Source organism: Thunnus maccoyii, chromosome 2 (genome assembly GCF_910596095.1).
Source record: "Thunnus maccoyii chromosome 2, fThuMac1.1, whole genome shotgun sequence".
NCBI classification, from domain to species: Eukaryota; Metazoa; Chordata; class Actinopteri; order Scombriformes; family Scombridae; genus Thunnus; species Thunnus maccoyii.
In genome coordinates, this window is record NC_056534.1 from 23,622,527 (window position 1) to 23,643,100 (window position 20,574).

General features: G+C 42.3%; 1 protein-coding gene across 7 annotated transcripts in view; it reads left to right on the forward strand.

Annotated features, from left to right (window-relative positions):
* The window catches only part of LOC121908717 (microtubule-associated tumor suppressor 1 homolog), a 69,738-nt gene that overhangs the window by 25,398 nt on the left and 23,766 nt on the right, over positions 1-20,574 (forward strand). For 6 of the 7 annotated variants that reach the window (XM_042428986.1, XM_042428961.1, XM_042428976.1 and 3 more), the window contains 5 exons: positions 4-435; positions 3,059-3,290; positions 8,006-8,227; positions 12,677-12,925; positions 14,274-14,441. In XM_042428986.1, the coding sequence (XP_042284920.1) occupies positions 4-435; positions 3,059-3,290; positions 8,006-8,227; positions 12,677-12,925; positions 14,274-14,441 (1,303 nt within the window). The remainder of the gene's footprint in view (positions 1-3; positions 436-3,058; positions 3,291-8,005; positions 8,228-12,676; positions 12,926-14,273; positions 14,442-20,574) is intronic. The other variant, XM_042429002.1, reaches the window with a different exon arrangement.

A 20,574-nucleotide genomic window follows, 5' to 3' on the forward strand; every position in this document is an offset into this window, starting at 1 on the left:
CAGCAGAACAAACCTGCTCCAGCTAACGGAAAGAAAGCTGTTCCTAGGAAGGAAGAAGTGCTTTCTAACGACGGGGGTAAAAGGCAAAGGTCATCTCCGGTCAAAGTGGCCGTGGTACTGAAACCCATCAGAGGAAGGAGCTGTAACCTCAAAACCAGCCACAAGACAGCAGCCAACGACTCTGCTCAGCCAGAGAAGAAGAGTGTGACCGTCAGTCGAACACTTTCAACCTCGACCAGCTCACTGGGCTCAGAGGTGGCTGAAGAAGGACCCCAGGACACACCCAGGAAGGCTGTCCAGGAGGTGCCTGATACCGTGGAGAACAAACATCCAAGTGAAGCTGCTGGTGAAGAGTCTGTGGAGGATCAAAGGGAGGGTACTGGAAAGGCTTTACCGACAGAGTCAGCTGTGGAGAAAACAAGGACTCCTAGCCGGGTGAGTACTATGAGCCTGTCTGAGTATGTTTAAACCTCCATTGCCTCAGGCTTGTGTGTTAAGTCACAGATGAGATATTAAAATGATGTTTTTTTGCATTCAAATGCCAACAACAACCAGGAAACAGATCTGACTTAAGATGCAGGTTATGCATTATAGTCATTGTGAAATAGAGTAATAAGTAATAAGTGTTGCCATCAGCTGGAACATATCATTGATGAGAGAACCTGGTAGTTGAGAGTGTGTGTATGTGTGTGTGGGGGGGGGGGTCACTGGGTTTATTGGGTCTGTTAGTAATGTATAATTGGACATAAAAATATTCTCCAGCATAGGGAGACACGATATTGGATTTTTTGCCGATATGCCGATATTCCCAACTCACTGTGGCCGATTGCCGATACCGATACATGCACATATTTTTTTCCAGATGGCTGAGGAGACTATTATACATGCTAGCATAGATTGTACAAAGTATGATCAAGAAAGACAATATATGAAGGAAGCCTTAAAACTTTAATGAGAATTAATCTCTGGTCCACACTCCGGAGCAGAAGGTGGCGGGAATGCGCCTAATACGCTGGTTGCCAACTGCCGTCGTGAACCAAAAAGATCCCCCCCCTGCCCGTCGGATCAGCTGCTTCTTCCCACTTTAACCTGAATAACAAACCGGGGCTCAGTGCTCCGGTTGGATCCACATGGAGAGCCAGGGCTAATGTTAGCTGGGAGGCTAGCCCCTAATGTTAGCCCCGGTTCTGCATTTCATTTTAGAGTTTTTATTGGCCTATACCGATGACGTGCCGATAATATCGTGCCTCCCTACTCCAGCATGATTACTTTTTAATATGAGCCCAGGTTGTTGCAAATCTGAGTATCATTTATAAGTTCCGGTTTTGCAGCTAAATTGAAGTTAAATGGTATGTGCTCGAGCCGAGTACACTGGAGTCGAACATTTTCGATAACATTTGCAGGTCAGAGGTAAGTAGGATGCAATAATTATGGAAATTATATTTCAAGCCTGGAAAATTAAATGAATAATGTTCTCATGCAAATCTGCTTTTTGTTAAATGGCATTGAGCTTTAACCGTCTGATGCCCTTAGCAGTGTTGTTGTTGTTGTTTACCAACATTTACATACACAGGAGACAAAGTCAGTGTAATTTAAAGAGTGCAGGGTGTTTTTAAATGAGGGAGTGGTAGGTGTACAGTATGTGTGCTCTTTCTTTGGTATGTGTTTTTAAAGATTTAGTGAGCCAGTGACAGGTTTTAAACCTGCCCTAGCATATTCTCTCATGGGCAGCCTCAGGGGTTCTCTCAGCATAGGGTGTGTTTAAAACACGTCAACTGTGCTACACGCACACAGAGCAGCCTATACATGTACATTAGAGACAAACATGTACAAAAACTGCTGTGGAAGACAAGATGTTCTGAAAGGTTGTGATTAAGGTCAAACAAGGACATTTTCAGGAAGTTAGGATCAACAAAACATAATATCTACCTCGCTTAGTTATGCACACTGATAATGTCATCCATGATGATATGATATTCACATGTGATGCGGCATGTGTTAAGATGTCTACATGGTGGACAACTCAAACTAAACCATTTATTTTTATTGATATTCAAACAAATTATAAACTAAATCATAGACTTTCACTCTTCATCCTGTATTATTTAATATCACCAAACAGAGCATCAGTTAGGCCTAGTCGAGTTGCCAGCTAGCATGTCAACACATGATTTAGTCTGTATTGGTATGCTTCAGTAATCCATGGACTCAGCCTCTTGGCTTGGCTGAAAGGTCGAGGAGGCCATAAGCTACAAGAACACTCTGAAGTGTTTCATCTTTTCTGAATAAGCTCTGTGTTTGCTACTCTGTGATTTTGGGTGAGGAGGTGAAGGTGATAGGGCAAAAAAGTTTCTGAATGACAACATAAGCGCATCAAGGATCTTATCTGCAAATCCTTGCAGTTCCTGGAGTTGACATAAGAATCGACTTGTGAACAATCTGACAAGAAAATCTGTAGAAATGAATCCATGTTGGATTGATAGTACAAGAAATCTGACAGAAACAACATTTTTCCTCACTTTCCAAAGTCCCTGACCACTCTGTTAGCACAAATAGCTGAGCAATGACAACTGAGAAGAGTTTCTATAAGTTGAGTCTTTCCTCTGAAAAGACAGAGACAGACGCCAGACCCTCATCCACAAACTCACTCCATGTGTGCTGGTGTTTATAGAGTCAGAGGGGGAGGAACATGGAGGGGTGGGGGTGGGGGTAAGAGCCAGAGAGAAAAAAATTGGCCTGGTCAGAGCCTGGATTCTCAAGGGGAATGTACAACACAATAGCAATTTTTTTTTTTTTTACCCCTCTTGTGGTTGTAGCACACTCCCAATTTTCCCTCCTCCCCCTCTTTCCTTCTCTCTCTTTTCCTCCTCCCCTCGTCTCAACACACACACTCTCTCCCTCACTCCTCCCCTCTGCTCCTTCACTGCCTCCCTCGCTTCCCTCTGTCCACATTTCTGACTCTGAGCGGGGAATGGCTAACACCATGGTCTCGGTGCGCAGCTCCGAGCTGGGGCCCCTTGGCTGGGACTCTGTCACTAAACGTCAGCTCTTCCTACAGAAAGTCTCCTCCAAGCTGGGGCCCAATGCCAGGCAGCAGGCGAGAGGCACCAGAGCGGATAAGGGGCCCTCAGAACCAGCTCCACCTCCAGGCTCAGGGACTGGACCTCCAGGACAGGGGAGCTCTGGGCCCAGGCAAGCCCAGACTGATGTCTCCAAGTTGGGAGAGGGTGGACAGAGCACCGGGGGTGGATCTCCAACGAGAGTGAGACAGAGCCTAAGTCAGAGCCAGGGTGAGTCAACATGTCTTTATGTAGAGACACACAAACATGAACCATTTCAGTACACACACACATTTACTTCATGAAACCTAAAACATAAACACACAACAGCATGCTGCACGTGCACTTCTCAACAACACACTTCTCAGCTTTTCTATGTGAAGACTCTCTCTCTACCTTCCAGGCATGCAGACTCATGTGTCAGTCGGTGTGTGTGTGTATGTGTATGTGTGTGTGTGTAATGGAAGAAAAATTCTGGTTCGTCTCTGCAGCAGACTCAGGAAATGAGCAGGCTGACACGGCAGGGCTGCGAGTTAAAATGCCTTCCACATACCACCACACCACACATACACACTGTTTGGCAGGCCCTAACACACACACACCGTTGTGCGATTTCCACACTTTGTCACATACAGTGAGCAAGTTGCTGACGGACAGGCATGTTCTGTTAATGTCTGCTGTAAGTGTGTGTGTGTGTGTGTGTGCGCAGCTGGTGAATTAAGTTCGCCTCCTGCTCATGTGCGTTTTAACTGCAGTGTTGCATAAGAGCAGAACTCTCTGTCTTTAAATCTTTATCTTTAATCTCTGTCTGCATTTATACTGCAGTTCACCAACTATAACTGGACACTAGGACTCTGTTTGTGTGTGTGTGTGTGTGTTTGTGTGTATGCAGACTAATTGTACCCTCGACTTCCCTGTTTGTCTTCAGAGGAAGTTAAAGAACACATGGGTAACATTTTTCTCTTTCATGCTTTTTTCCCTTTTTCTCCGTCATCCTCTCTTTTTGTTTTTCTCCTCTTTTTCTCTTTTTTTTTTCTCCAGGGAATTTCAGGCTGCTGTTTGTTTCCTGTCTGTCGCATTGTGTGTGTGTGTGTACCAGCAAAGTGATTTGAATTGAATGGTGAAATGGGGAGGACTGTTCGCGTCATGTCAGTCACATCCTGATATTGTTGCCTTAACTCTGTGTGTGTGTGTGTGTGTGTGTGTGTGTGTGTGTGTGTGTGTGCTGCTGGTGATGAGACACTGTTGAGACACTCAACTTAAACATGGTGTCCACTGTCTGGTGTCAAGTGGCTTGTAATTCCACTCTTGTGTTTGTGTGTTTGTTTGTGTGTGTGTGTGTGTGTGCATGTGTAACTTGACCCTTGTTTTTCATAATCACTGAGCTGCAGTGTGTCATTTACATAGCGGAAAATACTTATGTGCATATTGTGTGTGTCTGTGGGTGAAATGTATGTGTGTGTGTCAAACCAGATCTTTCTCCTCATAAAGGTCACATTCTGATGGACAAAAGACGGTCTGTCCTCTTTGCTGATACACAGGAACAAACGGATGCCTCTTGACCTCAGACTAAGATCGCCATCAATGGATTCTTTTGAATATATGTGTGTGTGTGTGTGTGTGTGTGTGTCTCAGCATTTGGCCATTTTGAATTTGGTCTTGACCAGATTACTTACAAATATTTTCCATTCCAGGTTTAATCTCTTTACAGTTAAATCTCCTTGTAAGATAAAGAAAAGTCTCCAAAATGATGGCAACCTGACCAGCCCACATTTATCAGGGGGTCAGTTTGGGGTCAGGTCTCGCTTTAGCAGTACAACCCTTTCCAATACAGTAGATTATCTCGTTGGTTTACTTATCTGTCAAGTGATGAGATGCAGATGCGCGCTTTGCAGTTAACTTGAACAGTTCGGTGTTTGCCGTTTGACCACATGGACCCTAACCCTTATAGTTGTGTCTCCTGTTCACTGTGCTGATTCATGCTTTCACTTTTGAGTTTGAGTGTGGTTAGGTACTCCACAACAGTGAACTGTTGAGTGACAACAACGCGCAGCACTAGTCATGTTGCACATGATATTGTTAGAAAGCAGGGGGCTGATATCCTCAGAGCAGGAGTATTTACTAGGGGTGTGCCCGAATACAAATACGTTATTCGGCAAAGCACAAATAGTGGGTTTTTTTTATGAATATTTGTTTAATACAAATATTTTAAAAAATGATTTGTTTTCGGGAAGAAAAAAACACCCATGTCAAATACCAGCACGTAGGTCGGTTACATCGCTATCTCAGTCTTTCTTCCTCTGCTCTGTTGTTACATCTATCAGCAGGTCTCAACGAGTGGAGACACATCCACCTGCTAGGTTGTTTATTCATGAACACTTATTCTAACACTTTAATTTTCTAAACTTAAAAGCATAATAACAGGATTTTTAAGCCTCTTTCGACTTTTATTTGAATACAAATACAAATAATTTAGCTGCCTCAACAAATACAGATACAAATACTGGGCTCTCTGCACATAACCAGTATTTACGTCGAAGCAGTTTGCATTTGCTCCAATGAATTCTCAAACCAATTATTATGATCCACAGACCACAGAATAATGGGAATATGACAGTCTTCTCTGAATATGATAGAATTGATAACTTGGTGTTGTAATGTTGAATGAAATAGTTGTTTGTACCAATAATGGTAGCAGCATCACACTGAATATTTAGCTCCCTTTTATATTTTTGTGGAAGTTACATAAGTATGCCAGGGTCATGCAGTTGAGAGCAGGACATACTTGAATTATCAAAATCTCGTTATTGTGTTTATGTGCCTGCGTCGGCTCGGGCAACTGACATTTGAGGCCGTTTAGAAGCATTTACGAGCTACGCTGTTTCAAAAATAAACTCGGGAGACAAACAATAAGCAGAAATGTTCGGTTTCTCGCATTGTAATGTCGCTCAGCTGCTGATTCTTTAGACTCAGGTGCTAAGTTAGAGTTTGGTCTTGAGTTTATGGTTAAAATGAGGTTAATTTAATTAGGTCACTTAAAGGACCTGAATAGTGTGTTTTTTTATGTGTACATGTGTGTTTTTGTGTATCAACAGTAAGCACGAGGCAGATCTATAGTGAGCCAGCTCTTAACAAACATTGATTTCTTAGGTAACAGAATCCAGCTGCTTTCCTCTGGCTGGCGTTTCATCAGAACTGAAACCAAACGAAGCCAGATGTTTCCTGCTGGCTTCAGTCTCAGTACAAGTTTTACTGCTGCTCTACCTTCATCAACAGAGACTCTGTGTGTGTGTGTGTCTGTTAATGTGAGGTAATGTAATTGTGGTGAACACATGTAAACCCTTTTCCCTCTCTTTATAACAACCCTTTTTTTTTTTGCAATTCTTTGTGAGGCTTTCTCTCTCTCTCTCTCTCTCTCCCTCTCTCTCTCCATCTTTGCCAGACAAGACCAATGTTTGTGAGAAAGTCTGTGAAGTTTTGAATGAAACTTTAATAATCTCTGTGGATAAATGAGGTTGTTATAGCGCAGCAACAAAAATAAGATAGAAATAGTAGAGCAGTTTTAGTTTTAAACATACAAAAGCGACTGTATTGAATACAAATATATGAATTAAATGAATTTACAGCATATGCACAAAATATCAATATGTGTAAATGTGCCATTTAGGAGAAAATGATTCTGCAACACAGTGAGACTCCCTTGAAATCCAAAGAGAGGGAGGATGACTTACTGTATATCTCACCTTATACAGTATAGTCATCAGTATGTCCATAGGCCCGTGTGTTTAAATAGGCGCAGGGACAGTTTCAGCCTCACGTCAACTTTGAGAATAGGCACGGAGAGTCTAAATGTCTAATATTAGATGAGATTTATTCTCATGCTTCAGATAGAAGAGCTGTGATTTAGGGTCCTGTCACTGCAGACGACTGTTGAAGTCCTGTTCCTATGTGAAGATAGTTAGTCCTTAAACTGTAACGTGTCACAGTGTCTGCTCATAAGGTTTATCCCAGAATACTGAATGATTCCCGAATGAAATTTGAAGACACCAAAATCTTTTTTCTTTAAGTCAGAAAGTTAAACACACTTCAGAGGTGGGAGATTGTGGATCTGCATCATGGACACATGAATTATTTTACTGACTATTTTCTCATCTATTAACAGTGAAATAGAGATCTCTGTTTGTTTGTCGCGCTTTTGTTCGTCTCTTTCTGCCTTTTCTTTTGTCGCAGTCTTTTGTCCTTACCTCACCCACTCAAACCCACTGGCTCGTTCACTGACATACATACACGCACTCTCTCTCTCTCACTCTCACACACACACACACACACACACACACACACACACACACACACACACACACACACACTCTCACTCACTTCCTAGCATCTCATGTCCCTGGTTTGGTGTGAAGAGGAAGGCATCATGGCTCTCAGGGGGAATTAATTCTCCTTTGCTCTTAGGAAAGAATGTGTGATTCAGTCCACAAAAATGATGAGAGTTTGAGACGTTGTGTTGTACATTTCCATAAGAACTTCAGTCTCTGCTGCTGCTTAAGTTCTCTGGATACCCACAAAAGACCCATTCAGTACTTTTTTGAAGACTTTGAGTTATAGATGGAAATTTAGCATTTTGCTGGGTTAAAGTTGTCTTGTTTGCCTTGAAATATGAATGACACATCTGAAAGGCTAGATTCAGCTTCTTTTTTTTTTTTAAACAATTGTTATAGAGATATAATAGGACCAAGGCCTAATATTATGACTGCTGTCATTGATGATTGTGGATGTTTTCTATCTGTGTTGAACAATAATCATTTAATTGTCACACTCATACATTTTCTTAACAACTAAAGTACCCATAATCCTCACCAATTCATGGTTAATCTGTGTTGGGCCTGTAATGATGAATAACGCCAATTCATGGTTTTCTATCTCTCTCTCTCTTTCAGGTATCCCTAAACCTCGCACCACCACAGAGCGAGCATCTGCATTGGCTGCCCCGGGCCCCGCAACATCCAACTCCAAATCGACAGCCAATCAGCAGCCACCATCAGGGTCTGCGGGACGACCTGCTGCACCCAGTGCGTCAAAGCTTCCTGTTAAAGGATTACCCACAAGCCTCAGCTCCTCGTCTCTGGGAAGCAACGAGAACAATGGAGCCACAAGCAAAGGTGACGATGGTGTGTGTGTGTGTGTGTGTGTGTGTGTGTGTGTGTGTGTGTGTGTGTGTGTGTGCGGGTGCGTGTGCGGGTGGGTAAGAAAACTCATCTGAAATGTACACACATTGTATCTCCAGAGGTAGTTTTCTTTGGTGTGGTTTCCCTCTCAGTGCTGACTTAACTTCCTTCTCTTTCCACTAACAGTTTGAGTTTCTCACACACACACACACACACACTCTCTCTCTCTCTCACTCACTAGCAAGAGAATCAGTCCCCGTCATTGTCCAGAGTTGCTCTTTCCCACAAGTAGCACACATCGGGAGATTGTCCGTGTCAGACGCGTTGTCACCTACTGGAAATATTCTGTTTGGTTTAGGCGATGGGTGGCGCCTGGGTAGAGCGTGCAGGAGGCAGGACACGACTCAGAAAGTATGCTATGAAATCAGTGTTTTGTTTACAACACATCGAAGACGGCAGATGAGGCTAAGGACGAATCAATACTACATGTACTTCAACGTATCCGCAATATTAACGGAAAAGCGGAAAGCAATATACAGGCTTGAATGTTTGTATTCTTCCGGTTGGTTTCACGCCAGTCGTTTGATAGAAACATCATCAACACTCGCTTGCTGTGAATTCTTCGGACAGTGACCTGCTGTATTCACACATGGGCTCAGCCGAACATTACATGGAATTTATACTAGGCAGCTGGCAGGTTAAAAGTCTGTTTAATGTCCTTTCCAACTGATTCGGACATTTTTCGCTCTCACATACAGCTCCTCAGGGTAATATCTAGATAAGTTCAGGGTCGCATGTGTAAATGGGACTATATACACACACACACTCACCTATAATATATACAATCAGCAGCTAAAAGTGTACTGACACTCTTGTACAAACAGGCTGTTAGAGTGAAATATACGATCAGTTCCTCCCTCACTGATCACACCATCATCACCACCGCTCGCCCCAGGGATTCTGGGAGTGAGTGAGTGTGTGTGTGTGTGTGTGTGTGTGTGTGTGTGTGTGTGTGTGTGTGTGTGTGTGTGTGAGAGAGAGAGAGGGAGAGAAAGAGAGAATGTATGTGCACAGTAATATTCCCTCTTTCCTCTGTGGAGGTCAAAGAGCACATCTGGTCAGGATTCAGAGCACAGGCGGTGTGTATGTATGTGTTATGCACACTCAGGACGAAGACGGAGCTTTAGTGTTTTAAGTGTAGCTATCATTTTTTATCTAGTGAACAGTTCGGATATGTTTTATGTACTTGTGCATGATTAAGTTAAGATTCAGTTAAGATAAATAATTGTACATCATCGGCTGGTGCTGTGGGGGTGTGTGTGTGTGTGCGTGCGTTGTCTGCAGCGCTATTCTTTCAAGAGCAAATCCACCTTACACTAACTCTTAATATCTGATGTACTCGACATTCCTGGACTCTTTTTATTGTTTGGTGTATTTTCTTAATTCTGGAGATAAAAGCCAAATGTAGACGATGTTTGACTTACTGTGTCAGGTTTTAGTCTCAGTCCCTCAGATCCAAAGAGATAGAGCCTGTTTCCAGATTCACCACTGTGCAATGATGTTTAACTCTAATTTTATTGTTCCCAAAGGGGAAACATGTCTCGCAGCCAAACACACACTAAGCATAACGCAGATACAACATAATAAAATACATGAAACATTTTATGAAAATATGTAAAAACAAACGACGCAAGCTCAAGTTAAACAATAGGAACATCCTTCTACACCATCCAAGCCAATCATCCACGTCAACATCATTACCCATCAATTGTATATGGACAGTCTGACTCATCATGGCAGTGTGAGGGAGGGATTATTTCTCAACCTGTTAGACCTGGTTTTTGGTGCTCTGAATGTCAGCTCAGAGGGCTGGAATCTTAAAGTCTGCCTTCAAAGGATAAAGAAAACATGTTATAGTGACTCAAGCCTTTTGAAATCGCTCTATTGTGTAAAATGTGAGACAGGCCAGGCAGTTAAAACACCAATGATTCAGTCATAAAGAGAGACATCTTTAGTAGAAGAAGCAGAGTGTTTTAAACCAACAGACACTAGACCAGTTTCTGCTCTTGACTTTGACTGTGGGTCTGACAAACTTCAGATAGAAGAAGAGTTCATGGGTGGCAAACTGTCCTGAGTAGGACTAATTTGCTATGTATTCTGGGTAAATTATTCATGGTTGTTTGGACTAGAGCTTTCAACTCTGTTCACTCCAGCAGATAATCACTGTGATTACAAAAGCTGTAAGGACATTTTAATGGAAAATATTATTAAAAATCCATCCATTCTCTGCTCATTAATCAGAATTTGCTTTTACTGTAACCATGACAACACAGCTGTAAGTTGTTTGAGAGCCTGGAGATGTTTTGGTGGCTAACCTTTTTAAGGATAAGATTAAGATAAGTAAGTTTTGTGCCGCTGTCTAACTTGTATTAGAATACTATAAGCACAGAAATAAGAGCTAATGAAACCAGCACCAGTATGACTCTACACTCTACAGTCCAGGCAAGGTCTCTGGAAAAAATGAATAAAAGTGGCAAGTTATGTTTCAAAAGTGTGCAACAAAGAAGTACTGAGATTTTTTTTTTTAACAGTCCCATGTTTTAGTATTTCTAAAATGTGCTTGTATATATTTAGGAATTGGAAAATGTTCCTTTCAATGCTTTTCTTCTGTTGCATTCCACTGTGGCAAAGATCTCCACAATTTTCTCATTTGACCTTTCTGCTTTGCTGTTTATAGTTTCAACCAACCCTTACTAACCCCCCCCACACCCCCTCCCACCCCCCCCCCCCAAAAAAAAAGAACCATTGACTAAAGTCTGTGAGATGCAGTCAAAGGCTCCGAAAAAAAGCTAGTAAGTGAACCTTGAGTTAAGATAACTTGGCACACAGAAACATTTAACATTTGTTAAATGTAGAGAAAATTGAGACTTCAGCCTCACAGGTTTTCTCCTCTCCTTCTCACACATCACATTACAGTGCTGGTTAGAGATCACTCGGTCGTTATGGTAACCGGATTACATTTGAGTTGCCTAGTTCCCATGGTAATATGAAGGTTCTGTATTTAGTTGCGTCAGAGAGGAGCATCAGTGTAGTACACAGCCACACAGTTAGATTTGTATGTGTTTTGCCATTTTATAAACACATAAAGTAATGATTCTCATTTTACGGTTAGTGAGTCAACTTTGTGTCTCTTTGAGAAAAAGGTTGACTCCAGTTTCATCCACCTTTTGATATAAAACAGTTTGGTTGATCATAGATTGATTAAACAGTTGATGACAAAGGATATTGTGTGTAATTATTAACATAGGTTTCAGTAGAAAATACAGTATTAGTGTCCAGTTATGGCTTAAATACAGTAAAAAATCAGGCAGCAAACACTAAGCAGTATTTTATTTTTTGGTATGGAAAGGGTCAGATTTCCATAGAACATATTCACACAAATGACATTTTCCTCTGTGGCTTCTCCACAGGCTTCATCTGCTCCTCTGTGTCATGCAGTGCCACATGAACATTGTTGTTGTGTTTCTGCAAGTCTGGATCAGTTTTTATAATTGCAGAGAATAAAAAGAAGTAAAAATAATCTTGCAAGGAAGGCTGCCAAAGCACACAACAACAGAACTTACTCCTTTCTGCTGTTTGTTAGCTGAAAACTGCCGAGGTCTGTGTAAAACCACATGTATGCTGTCACATGTTTCGATTGCTTTTACACTCTATCTGGTTCATCTGACTTAATAAAATCAGAAGAGATACAGTAAGTGAGCTGTATGTGTGAACAGGGTGATAGAAACACACACATGTACATAATCCTTCTTTTAGATCAACACCAGTAGATTGACATCACACACATCCTTAAATACACACACTCCCAGACACACCTGGAACAGATGTGATGGTATCTAATGAGGAAGATGTTGATGTTACCCAAAAATCTCTGATTAACATGACTGATGTCTGTAGTCATGACTCAACACCCAACACCAGCTGAACACCCTGCCCCAACAGTAACAACAACAACACAAACACACACCTCACACACAGACATCTGATAAAACCCCCATGCTTTCATTCCTATGGTCTCATTGGTACAAATGGGGCGAAACTACCACCAGATAAGTTGCTGGGCAGCCGTTAAAGAGCTTCATAATCAGCCCCCTAATCTTATCTCTTCCTAATTAAAGAAATTCCCTGTGGGGGTTGATATTGCTGTGTAGTACTGCTGTCCGTACTCCCACACACATCACCACAGTTTACTGTTCAGTAAACAGAAAAGTAAGTTAGGGAGAAGTTTGGGCTTGATAATAATGTAAAGGTTTGTTCATGATTACAGACTCTGCTGAATTTTGTTTCCTCTGTTCATAAAACGTTCCACTTCCACTTTTTGTCCTACCATTCATACAAATGATTCTTAGTGTTTTAATATCTCCCGTTTCTTCTCTCCTTCAGCCCCTCCATCATCTCTCGGAGCTCCAGCACCAACAGGGACCAAGCCAGACGAGCGGCCCAGCCGAATCACTCTTCCCGCGGGCAGCCAGAGCGCGGCAAAGCTCACCAGCTCAAGCGCCACAGCTCCCCCCTCCACCAGTACTCCGGGTGACGCAGTTAGCGCTAACAGCAACGGTGTCACTGCTGCTCCGAAGCCTCCTGCAATGCGGAGCAGAGCTCTGTCACTGCAAGCCAGGACCACGGCTACAGGTGAGAGTGTGTCTGTACCCAAATCCTTTCATACCAAACAAATGTATTAACTGCGTCACATGTGAGAGTGGTGATACTGACTGGACCAGATCAGTTTAATGAAAGTCAAATATGTGTCTGATGCACAACATAATTGAACAGTGTAATCAGCACTCTTAGTTGTTGCATTGAAAGAAGAAAGTTCTTTGTCATGATCATTAGCAGATGAATCAGCGACACAGTTTCACTCTCATTAGCAGGTCGTTCATCAGTCATGATTGTTTTTACTTGTTCAGTGAGAATCAGATGGGGTTTTTGATGTCAGGGCTGTACATTCATCTTTTTATTTGGGACAGAGACTGTTTCATGTTCATCAAAGGACTCTGTGTGTTTCAGTTACTCCATTGAGAAAAGTTGTTGTTCTCTTTTTCAACATTTAACTGTCAGCAGATTTTACTTCCTGCCATTCGGGGCGACGTTGTCGATACCGCAAGTTTGCAGTTTGTTTTAAAAACACACCGAGCAGAACTAATAACCAATAAAGCAACGGGAGAAGTGGAAAAAGAAGAAAATATCTTTTATTTGGCAGAATAACATCATCAACAAGACAAGTAAATGAACAGCTGAACCCAAGTACTAATGGTTTTGTAGGATGGATGCAGTGTAGATGCATATTTCTAAAGAAAATGTCAATTAAAACCCATTTTCACATTTTTGCTGTATTTTTAATGAATATATATAGTTAAGATTGACTTAAAAATCCATGAAAACTATTAAGAATAGATTTGTTGTAAGTAGTTTTTCTTGCATGCTTTGTATAGTAAATGTGTGTATTTTTGAATCTGAGAAAGAGAGTGTGACTGCGTTAAAGGTGCAAACGACTCTGCAACTTCCTCTCTACTTATAATAAATACTAGTCAGCAGGTAAAGGCTTTGTAACACACACTACTTCAGTCCCTTTTCTTCACACAACAGGAGAGAAACGTCAAACAAATAGACAGCTGTTTCAGCGGTCTATCCCGTCTGGGTCAGGGATTGGATAATGTGATCCTATTACACAGGGAACAGAAAGAACAGAGAGGGAGTGAGAGAAATTATAACTCCAGCTGAGCAGTTAGCTGTTTAACATTTAAAGAGTGAGGATTGAAGGAAAACAAAAAGAAGACGGTTGAAGATAGAACAACTTCCTGGTCGTAATCCAGCTTCTATCTTAGTTGTTGATATCTCAGGGTGACTGAGGTGGACTTACTTTCACAATTCCAGCTGCCTTAACTGCGACAGGTCAACGTTCGAGCATCAGCGTCCGGCCCTGTGAGGGAAACACAAGCGTCTGCTATGGGCTTTGACTTCTTCTGCATCCTCTCCACAGGTTTGAAGGCCCCGTCGGTCACCAGCCACATCACAGCCAAGACAGCAGCCGCCAATCAAACAGCAGCAAAGACAACTTCTGCTGCCAATCAGGGGCTGATAAAGCAGGCGTCCCAGTATCCCTTGCAAAGAAGCGGCTCAGCGAGACTCAGTCGACTGAACAACTCAGGTGAGGAAGCGTGAGAGGCTGTTTGTAAGGGTTTATGAGTCCTGTTACCTGTTTGTGTTGGCAAGGAGAGATGTTTGTGTGTAAAAGGCTGCAGGTGTGTCTAAACCGCATTAATCCCAGGAGGTTTGGCAGTAGCTACAATGGCAAACATCCAGATATCACAGCTACTGTGCGTGTTTTGTGTGTGTGTTGATGTGCACCATGAAAGTGTTGAAAGGAGGTCACCAGTTAGCTGTTAACTTATTTTTTCTGTTATTCTGTGTTTTGACAGAACAGCTCTATGTTCTGTACCAAATGTGAACATGTTGCTGTTAACTGTCTGCCCTCTGTTCATTTGGCACTAGCACTAGCTTTGGCTGTGACCTCATATAAGGGTTCAAATGATATGGCTCTTTGAAATCCGATGCCTTCATCTTCTGGCTAATGTCTTCTCATAGATGACCTTTATTGATCAATTCTGCAATAAATATGTAATTAGTCCGCCTGATATTAGAGGTTTATTTTAAAGCAACACTGTAAAATAATTGTAACATATTTGCTTGAGGGTGTGTTCTAGTTTCACATTGTGGACCATCAGTCCTGAAGCTCACATGAAAAGACGGCAACTCATGTCCTTGACATGCAAGTGTTGAAAAGCTTTAGGGTTAACAGTTTCACCACGGTGTCTGACTCATTTGTTAGCAACCATTTTTATTTGGTTGACCATATGCAAGACAAGTCTGGTGTGAGCAGTCACTAGCTGTGCCATCACAACTTTTTAACACCTTTTAATCTCTGTGTGTGTGTGTGTGTGTGTGTGTGTGTGTGTATATCAGTTTGAATGAGCAAAATTGAGATCACTTGAGATCGTGCTATTAATCCTCAACCACACTGCTGGATGTTTACTGTTCTGCACACACAAACACACATTTGGACTAACTGACTACAACTCACACCCTGGAAGCTTATACAAACATAATCATCATCCCTCTGCAGTCTCTGTAATTATTCTACCGATCATGTCACACACACACACACACACACACACACACACACACACACACACACGCACACACACTTGATCTTTGAATTTAGAGTGGAACCAGGTTTGCATCTCAGCAATACTTAAATTGGATTAAATCTTAAGTGTGCCGAAAACGCTTGTTTACTGTTTGAATTTCCCAAGTGGACATTTGACCCACAGTAATGTGCAGGAAATGACCAAGTTCAACATTTCATACTTTTGATGTCGTGTCATTTTAAATCTTAAAGCAGCTCTAGAAGCGAATTTTATTTGATATCAAGACAGTGTTTCAACAAGTAATGCAAGTAGCAGACATAAAATATGTGACATTACAGACGATGTCTTAATGTTGGTGTGTGAAATGCGCTGGTCGTTATAGAGCCTGTAAGTACTGCTGGTTTCCTCCATGCGGGCCTTGTGAAGCCGGGGCCTGTGGTTGCAGCCTTCCCAAATGTGGTGGCTCTGGTCTGGGCCCGGGCGCCTGGCTGCCTCCCCTCTGTGGCCGGTCCTGGAAGTCCCTCTGTGGCCTGTGGGGAGCCGCTAGTCACAGACATGCTGTCACCCTCGTGATGGCTTAACCGCCACACACACACACACACACACACACACACACACACACACAGAAGAAGGCAGCCCCACACATGCATTTGATTCATACACCTCTCTCTCTCTCATTCACACACACCACAGCAGCCCTCAGGCGACAGTGGTTAGCAGCGCGGGCTTTTAAAGCTCTCAGTGGCTGTCTTTAGCTCTTTTTGTCTCTATTGAACATGGACTTTATTGATTCTGGCTTACACACACACACACACACACACACACACACACACACACACATAGCGCTCAGGTTTTATTGTCCATGTCTTGTGCTCTCAGGGGACTATTTATGTGTCATGGCTGAGTTGTAATTTTGTAATTTTTGAAGTCTGATTTGAAGTTGTTGAGTCATTTCTTTCTCTTGTATTGTATGCACTGTACAGGGTGAGATTTAAGCCAATTAAAGCTGCTGCAGGCAAGATTTTAGTGTAAAAATGCAACCATCTTATCAACTTCAATCACAGAGTAGAGCTGCAGTAAAGAAAAGCGTGTCATACCCACCAGTCGAGTCAAACTAAACAAGATTACTGGCTCCGCGCTACATTTACCTCTTGCTGCCATGTGGGGCTGCCAGTGTGCAAAGCTACAAGCTGCAGCTGTAAGTGACCAACTGTCTTGTCTGAGTGACCACCTTGTTTCTGGAAAGTACACCATGTGATAGTAATCCAATAATGATGTGATGGTTTTACTGAGCCAAGTTTGAAATAAGCACATGTTGTTTAGAGTCTCAATATCAAATATGGAAATTCATTGTGTCATAGTGTATTTGAATAAGATCTGTGGATACCCAGGTGATAATAACATAGTCAGTTAAGTTTATTTCCATTTCGATCATTGCAGTTCTCTTGCAGATCTTCAGAAAACATTCTCTGAAAACAAGCTGCTACTTTAAATGTCTGTTGGAAGAAGAACATTGAGGAAGCTCTTGGCAAGTGTTACTCTACTGCTCTTCATACTGCATCAAGTGGCCACTTAGACTTTTTGTAAGTTAGGCTTTCTCCTCTTAAAGGTGCAGTGTGTAGAATTTAGTGGCATCTACCGGAATGGACTCGGCAGAAATGGAATATAATATTTATAAGTATGTTTTAATTAGTGTATAATCCTGTGAAAATAAGAATCGTTGTGTTTTCGTTAGCTTAGAATGAGCACTTTATATCTACATAGGGGGCGGAGCCTGCTATGTCGCACCACCATGTTTCTACAGTAGCCCAGAACAGACAAATCAAACACTGACTCTAGAGAGGGCCTTTCATGTTTCTCACAAGCTTCATGGCCACCGTAGGTTCTCCTACACACTACAAACTGCACCTTTTAAGAGTAATGTAACTCGTATGATTTATTGTTTTCATGCATACCAGATTGTTTCAGGCTATCCTTGGTAACAAATTCAATATACACTCAGTTGCCAGTTTTAGGTCCATGTAGCTAAAACTAATACAGTCTAATAAAACAGCCCTGAATATCCTGCCTTCATGAAGTTAGAAATAACACCTCTGAAACAGTTCCTGCAAATACTGATCATTATATCCTTCATGGTCATTTCTGATGCTGAAGTTCGTGTTCAATTGTATTGTTATACTGAGAGGTGTTTCTAATATTTTATCTACCCTCATATACCCTGATATAAATAGGGTGGGCAAAATATTAGAAACCTCTTAGTGTATGCAATACAATTCAATAGCACCGCAAACTATAGTCTCCAAAATCAGCATAAGTTGAATCAGCATCTCTCTTTTGTTGAAAGTAATTTCTGCAAAAACATTTCATAAATGTAGGAGTATTTATTTCAGAGCTGGCATTAGTTTTAACTAGGTTGACCCAATAAAGTTAGTGTTGTGAAGGGCAAAAAAAAGTAACTACCTGTTAATTTACAGCAAATATGGAGAGTAAAAGACAAATGACAGTCCAAAAACAAACAAAAACAATCTGAAAGCATTATAAGGCGATTATAAACTTTATCCTCGACTTTCAGCTTATAACTGTCATTTTGAAAACCCCACTAAATTTTCAATGTGAATAAACAGCTGAGCTGCATGTGTAGTGCAAGTGTGTTGGTGTAAAACAAAGGCGTCTTTTCACGAGGCGTCTGGGTTTTTCATGAATAGCCTTAATATGGCACCTGCCACTGAGAGATGAAGAGAGAAGATGTGTGTTTGTGTGTGTGTGTGTGTGTGTGTGTGTGTGTGTGTGTGTGTGTGTGTGTGAGTGAGAGAGAGAGAGAGGCAGGGGCTCCTCCCACCTTCTTGGTCTCTCCAGCGTTTCTGTTTCATCGTGGTCCTTTCATCACATCTAACCTTGACATGTATCATCTCTGTTGCTCTCTCATTCAAACGGAAACCTAGAGAGGGCGAGAGACCAGAGAAAATAATGATGGAGGGAGCGAGCGAGGAAGCAAGGAGGGGAGGAAAAGAGTGAGCGAGCGGTGGAGAGATTATTCAAATCCCACCCACTCCCCCTCCCCCTCCTCCCCTGCAGCATCCCTCCCTCTCTGTGTATGTGTGTGTGTGTGTGTGTGTGTGTGTGTGCTGGGTTCACAGAGCTTTAGAAACAGCAGTAAAATAGAGGGAGTGTGTAGATGCTTGTCTTTGTCCAGCCATCAAGCGTATTTGTGTGTGTTGTGAGCCACATTTCTGTGACAGTACACACACACACACCTTTGTGGTGTGTGTCAGTGGGACAGATCAGTGTGTGTTTTGCGTGTAACAGCAGAGACGGACTACTAATCATCAGCAGCGTTGAGGATTTTCTCTCCTCCCTCCCTCCCTCACACACACACACGAGTACTACCTCTCTCATTCCTTCTCGTTCTCTCTCTCCATCTTTTATCGCCGGATGATTCACTACCACCTGGACGACAGTGAAGCACACAGCTTTTTGGCGCCATTTTCTCTTCTTCTTTTATTGGCTGGGCTACAGCAACAATTTCTCCTGTTTGTTTGATTTTTTTTTTTTGTTTTTGCCGTGGCGACTCTGCGGCTCTGAATCGATGGAGAACTAGCAGCTTAACGGAATCCCCCTTTTTTTTCACTCTTGGTTTTTTAATGCTTCTGTTTTCTTTTGTACCAAGTCAAAGGTTTACACTTTAAATTCAAAATCTGATTCTTTTTCCGGACCTCCACATGGCAGTAACAATCTCTAGCTCTTTTCTTTCTTTCTCCTGTGGAATAATTTTCACTCATTTCTGGACTTAAAGAAGAAAAGAGGAAGATTTTGACGTGCATCTCATCCTATTCAAGTACAAAATTACACTGGGAGATCCTGTGGACATCAATACATTGGAAACAGCTTTATAGTAACAAAAAGAAATAATTTCCTGAAACAGGTGACAACAGTACGCTGGAGAGACGTGCAACATCGGGAACTGGCAACACCAGAAAGATCCAGGTTAATATTTCCAGCAGCTGAGGACTTTTTGAGAGTCCAGAAGAGCAGACAAAGTGCTGAAAGTCGTACTCGATCTCTTACACAAAAAGACAATCCAGACTCAAAACACCAGACCGAAACCAAGTCTTACAGCAAAGACTTTTTCGTCCACTGAAGAACATTGTCAGTACTGGCGGACAAGCAGAGAGGATGTTATGGTCTCCCAGATTATCGCTGTCCAACTTCCATGTGAAGCTGACGGCCAAAGGACTTTTCCGAAATCTTCAGCTGCTGTCGGGATGCAGGAAGAACACTGTGGTCTTCCACGCAGGTTTTGAGACGCCGCTGTCCTCCATGTTGGCCCATCATCTCACCATCCAGCAATTCATTGATCACTGCAGTGTGTCATGAACCTCCAAACCATCTGTGACCCCTTTTAGAAATCAGAAAAAAGTTCTGATTTTTTCACACTTCTACACTAACCTGCTCATCCATCCATCCATCTGTCCATCCATTTCTCATCACCCCCCCTCCTCTTTGCCATGTGCTGTTATGGAGTTTCAGGCCTGAAACTGATATCCAGCACCTTTTTCTTTCATCCACCGTAGATACACATGGCGGGGTTGGGTTTAAATGGGATGCTACCACACCCTAGCAAAGCAGCTAGAGTGCTTTGCTAGTCTTCAGCTAGCATAATGTTTACTAGTTGAAGACTAGCATAATGTTTGCTACTTCCCCTTCATTAGCTTCCCGTACTAAATGATTTTCAAATGTCTTGAAGCTAATGTAGCATCATTAGCAGGTATACCCAAAAAACACCCAGCTGCCTTACCATAATAAAACATTTATTTTATGTATATTGTCTGCCAATCACCTTTTTCCATATTACTTCTTCCTTTATGCTCCGTCTACCTCTTTTTCCGCTTGTCTGACGGGTGAAGTTGCCTTTGATTATTGTGTAGCGATCAGCCTTTTTTTTTTTGTTTAATCTCTAGTCATGGGATACCAAACCTGACTCCAGATCAGCCTCAAAGGCCACTTCACCCTCTCCCCCCCCCCTCCTCCCTCAACTCCTTCTGTTTCCCGCATGGCGTTGGCAGCCATTGTTGCCTCCGTCTCTCCTCCGCTGTGGGGCTTTCAGTGTTGTGTACGCCGGCTACCACAGCCGCC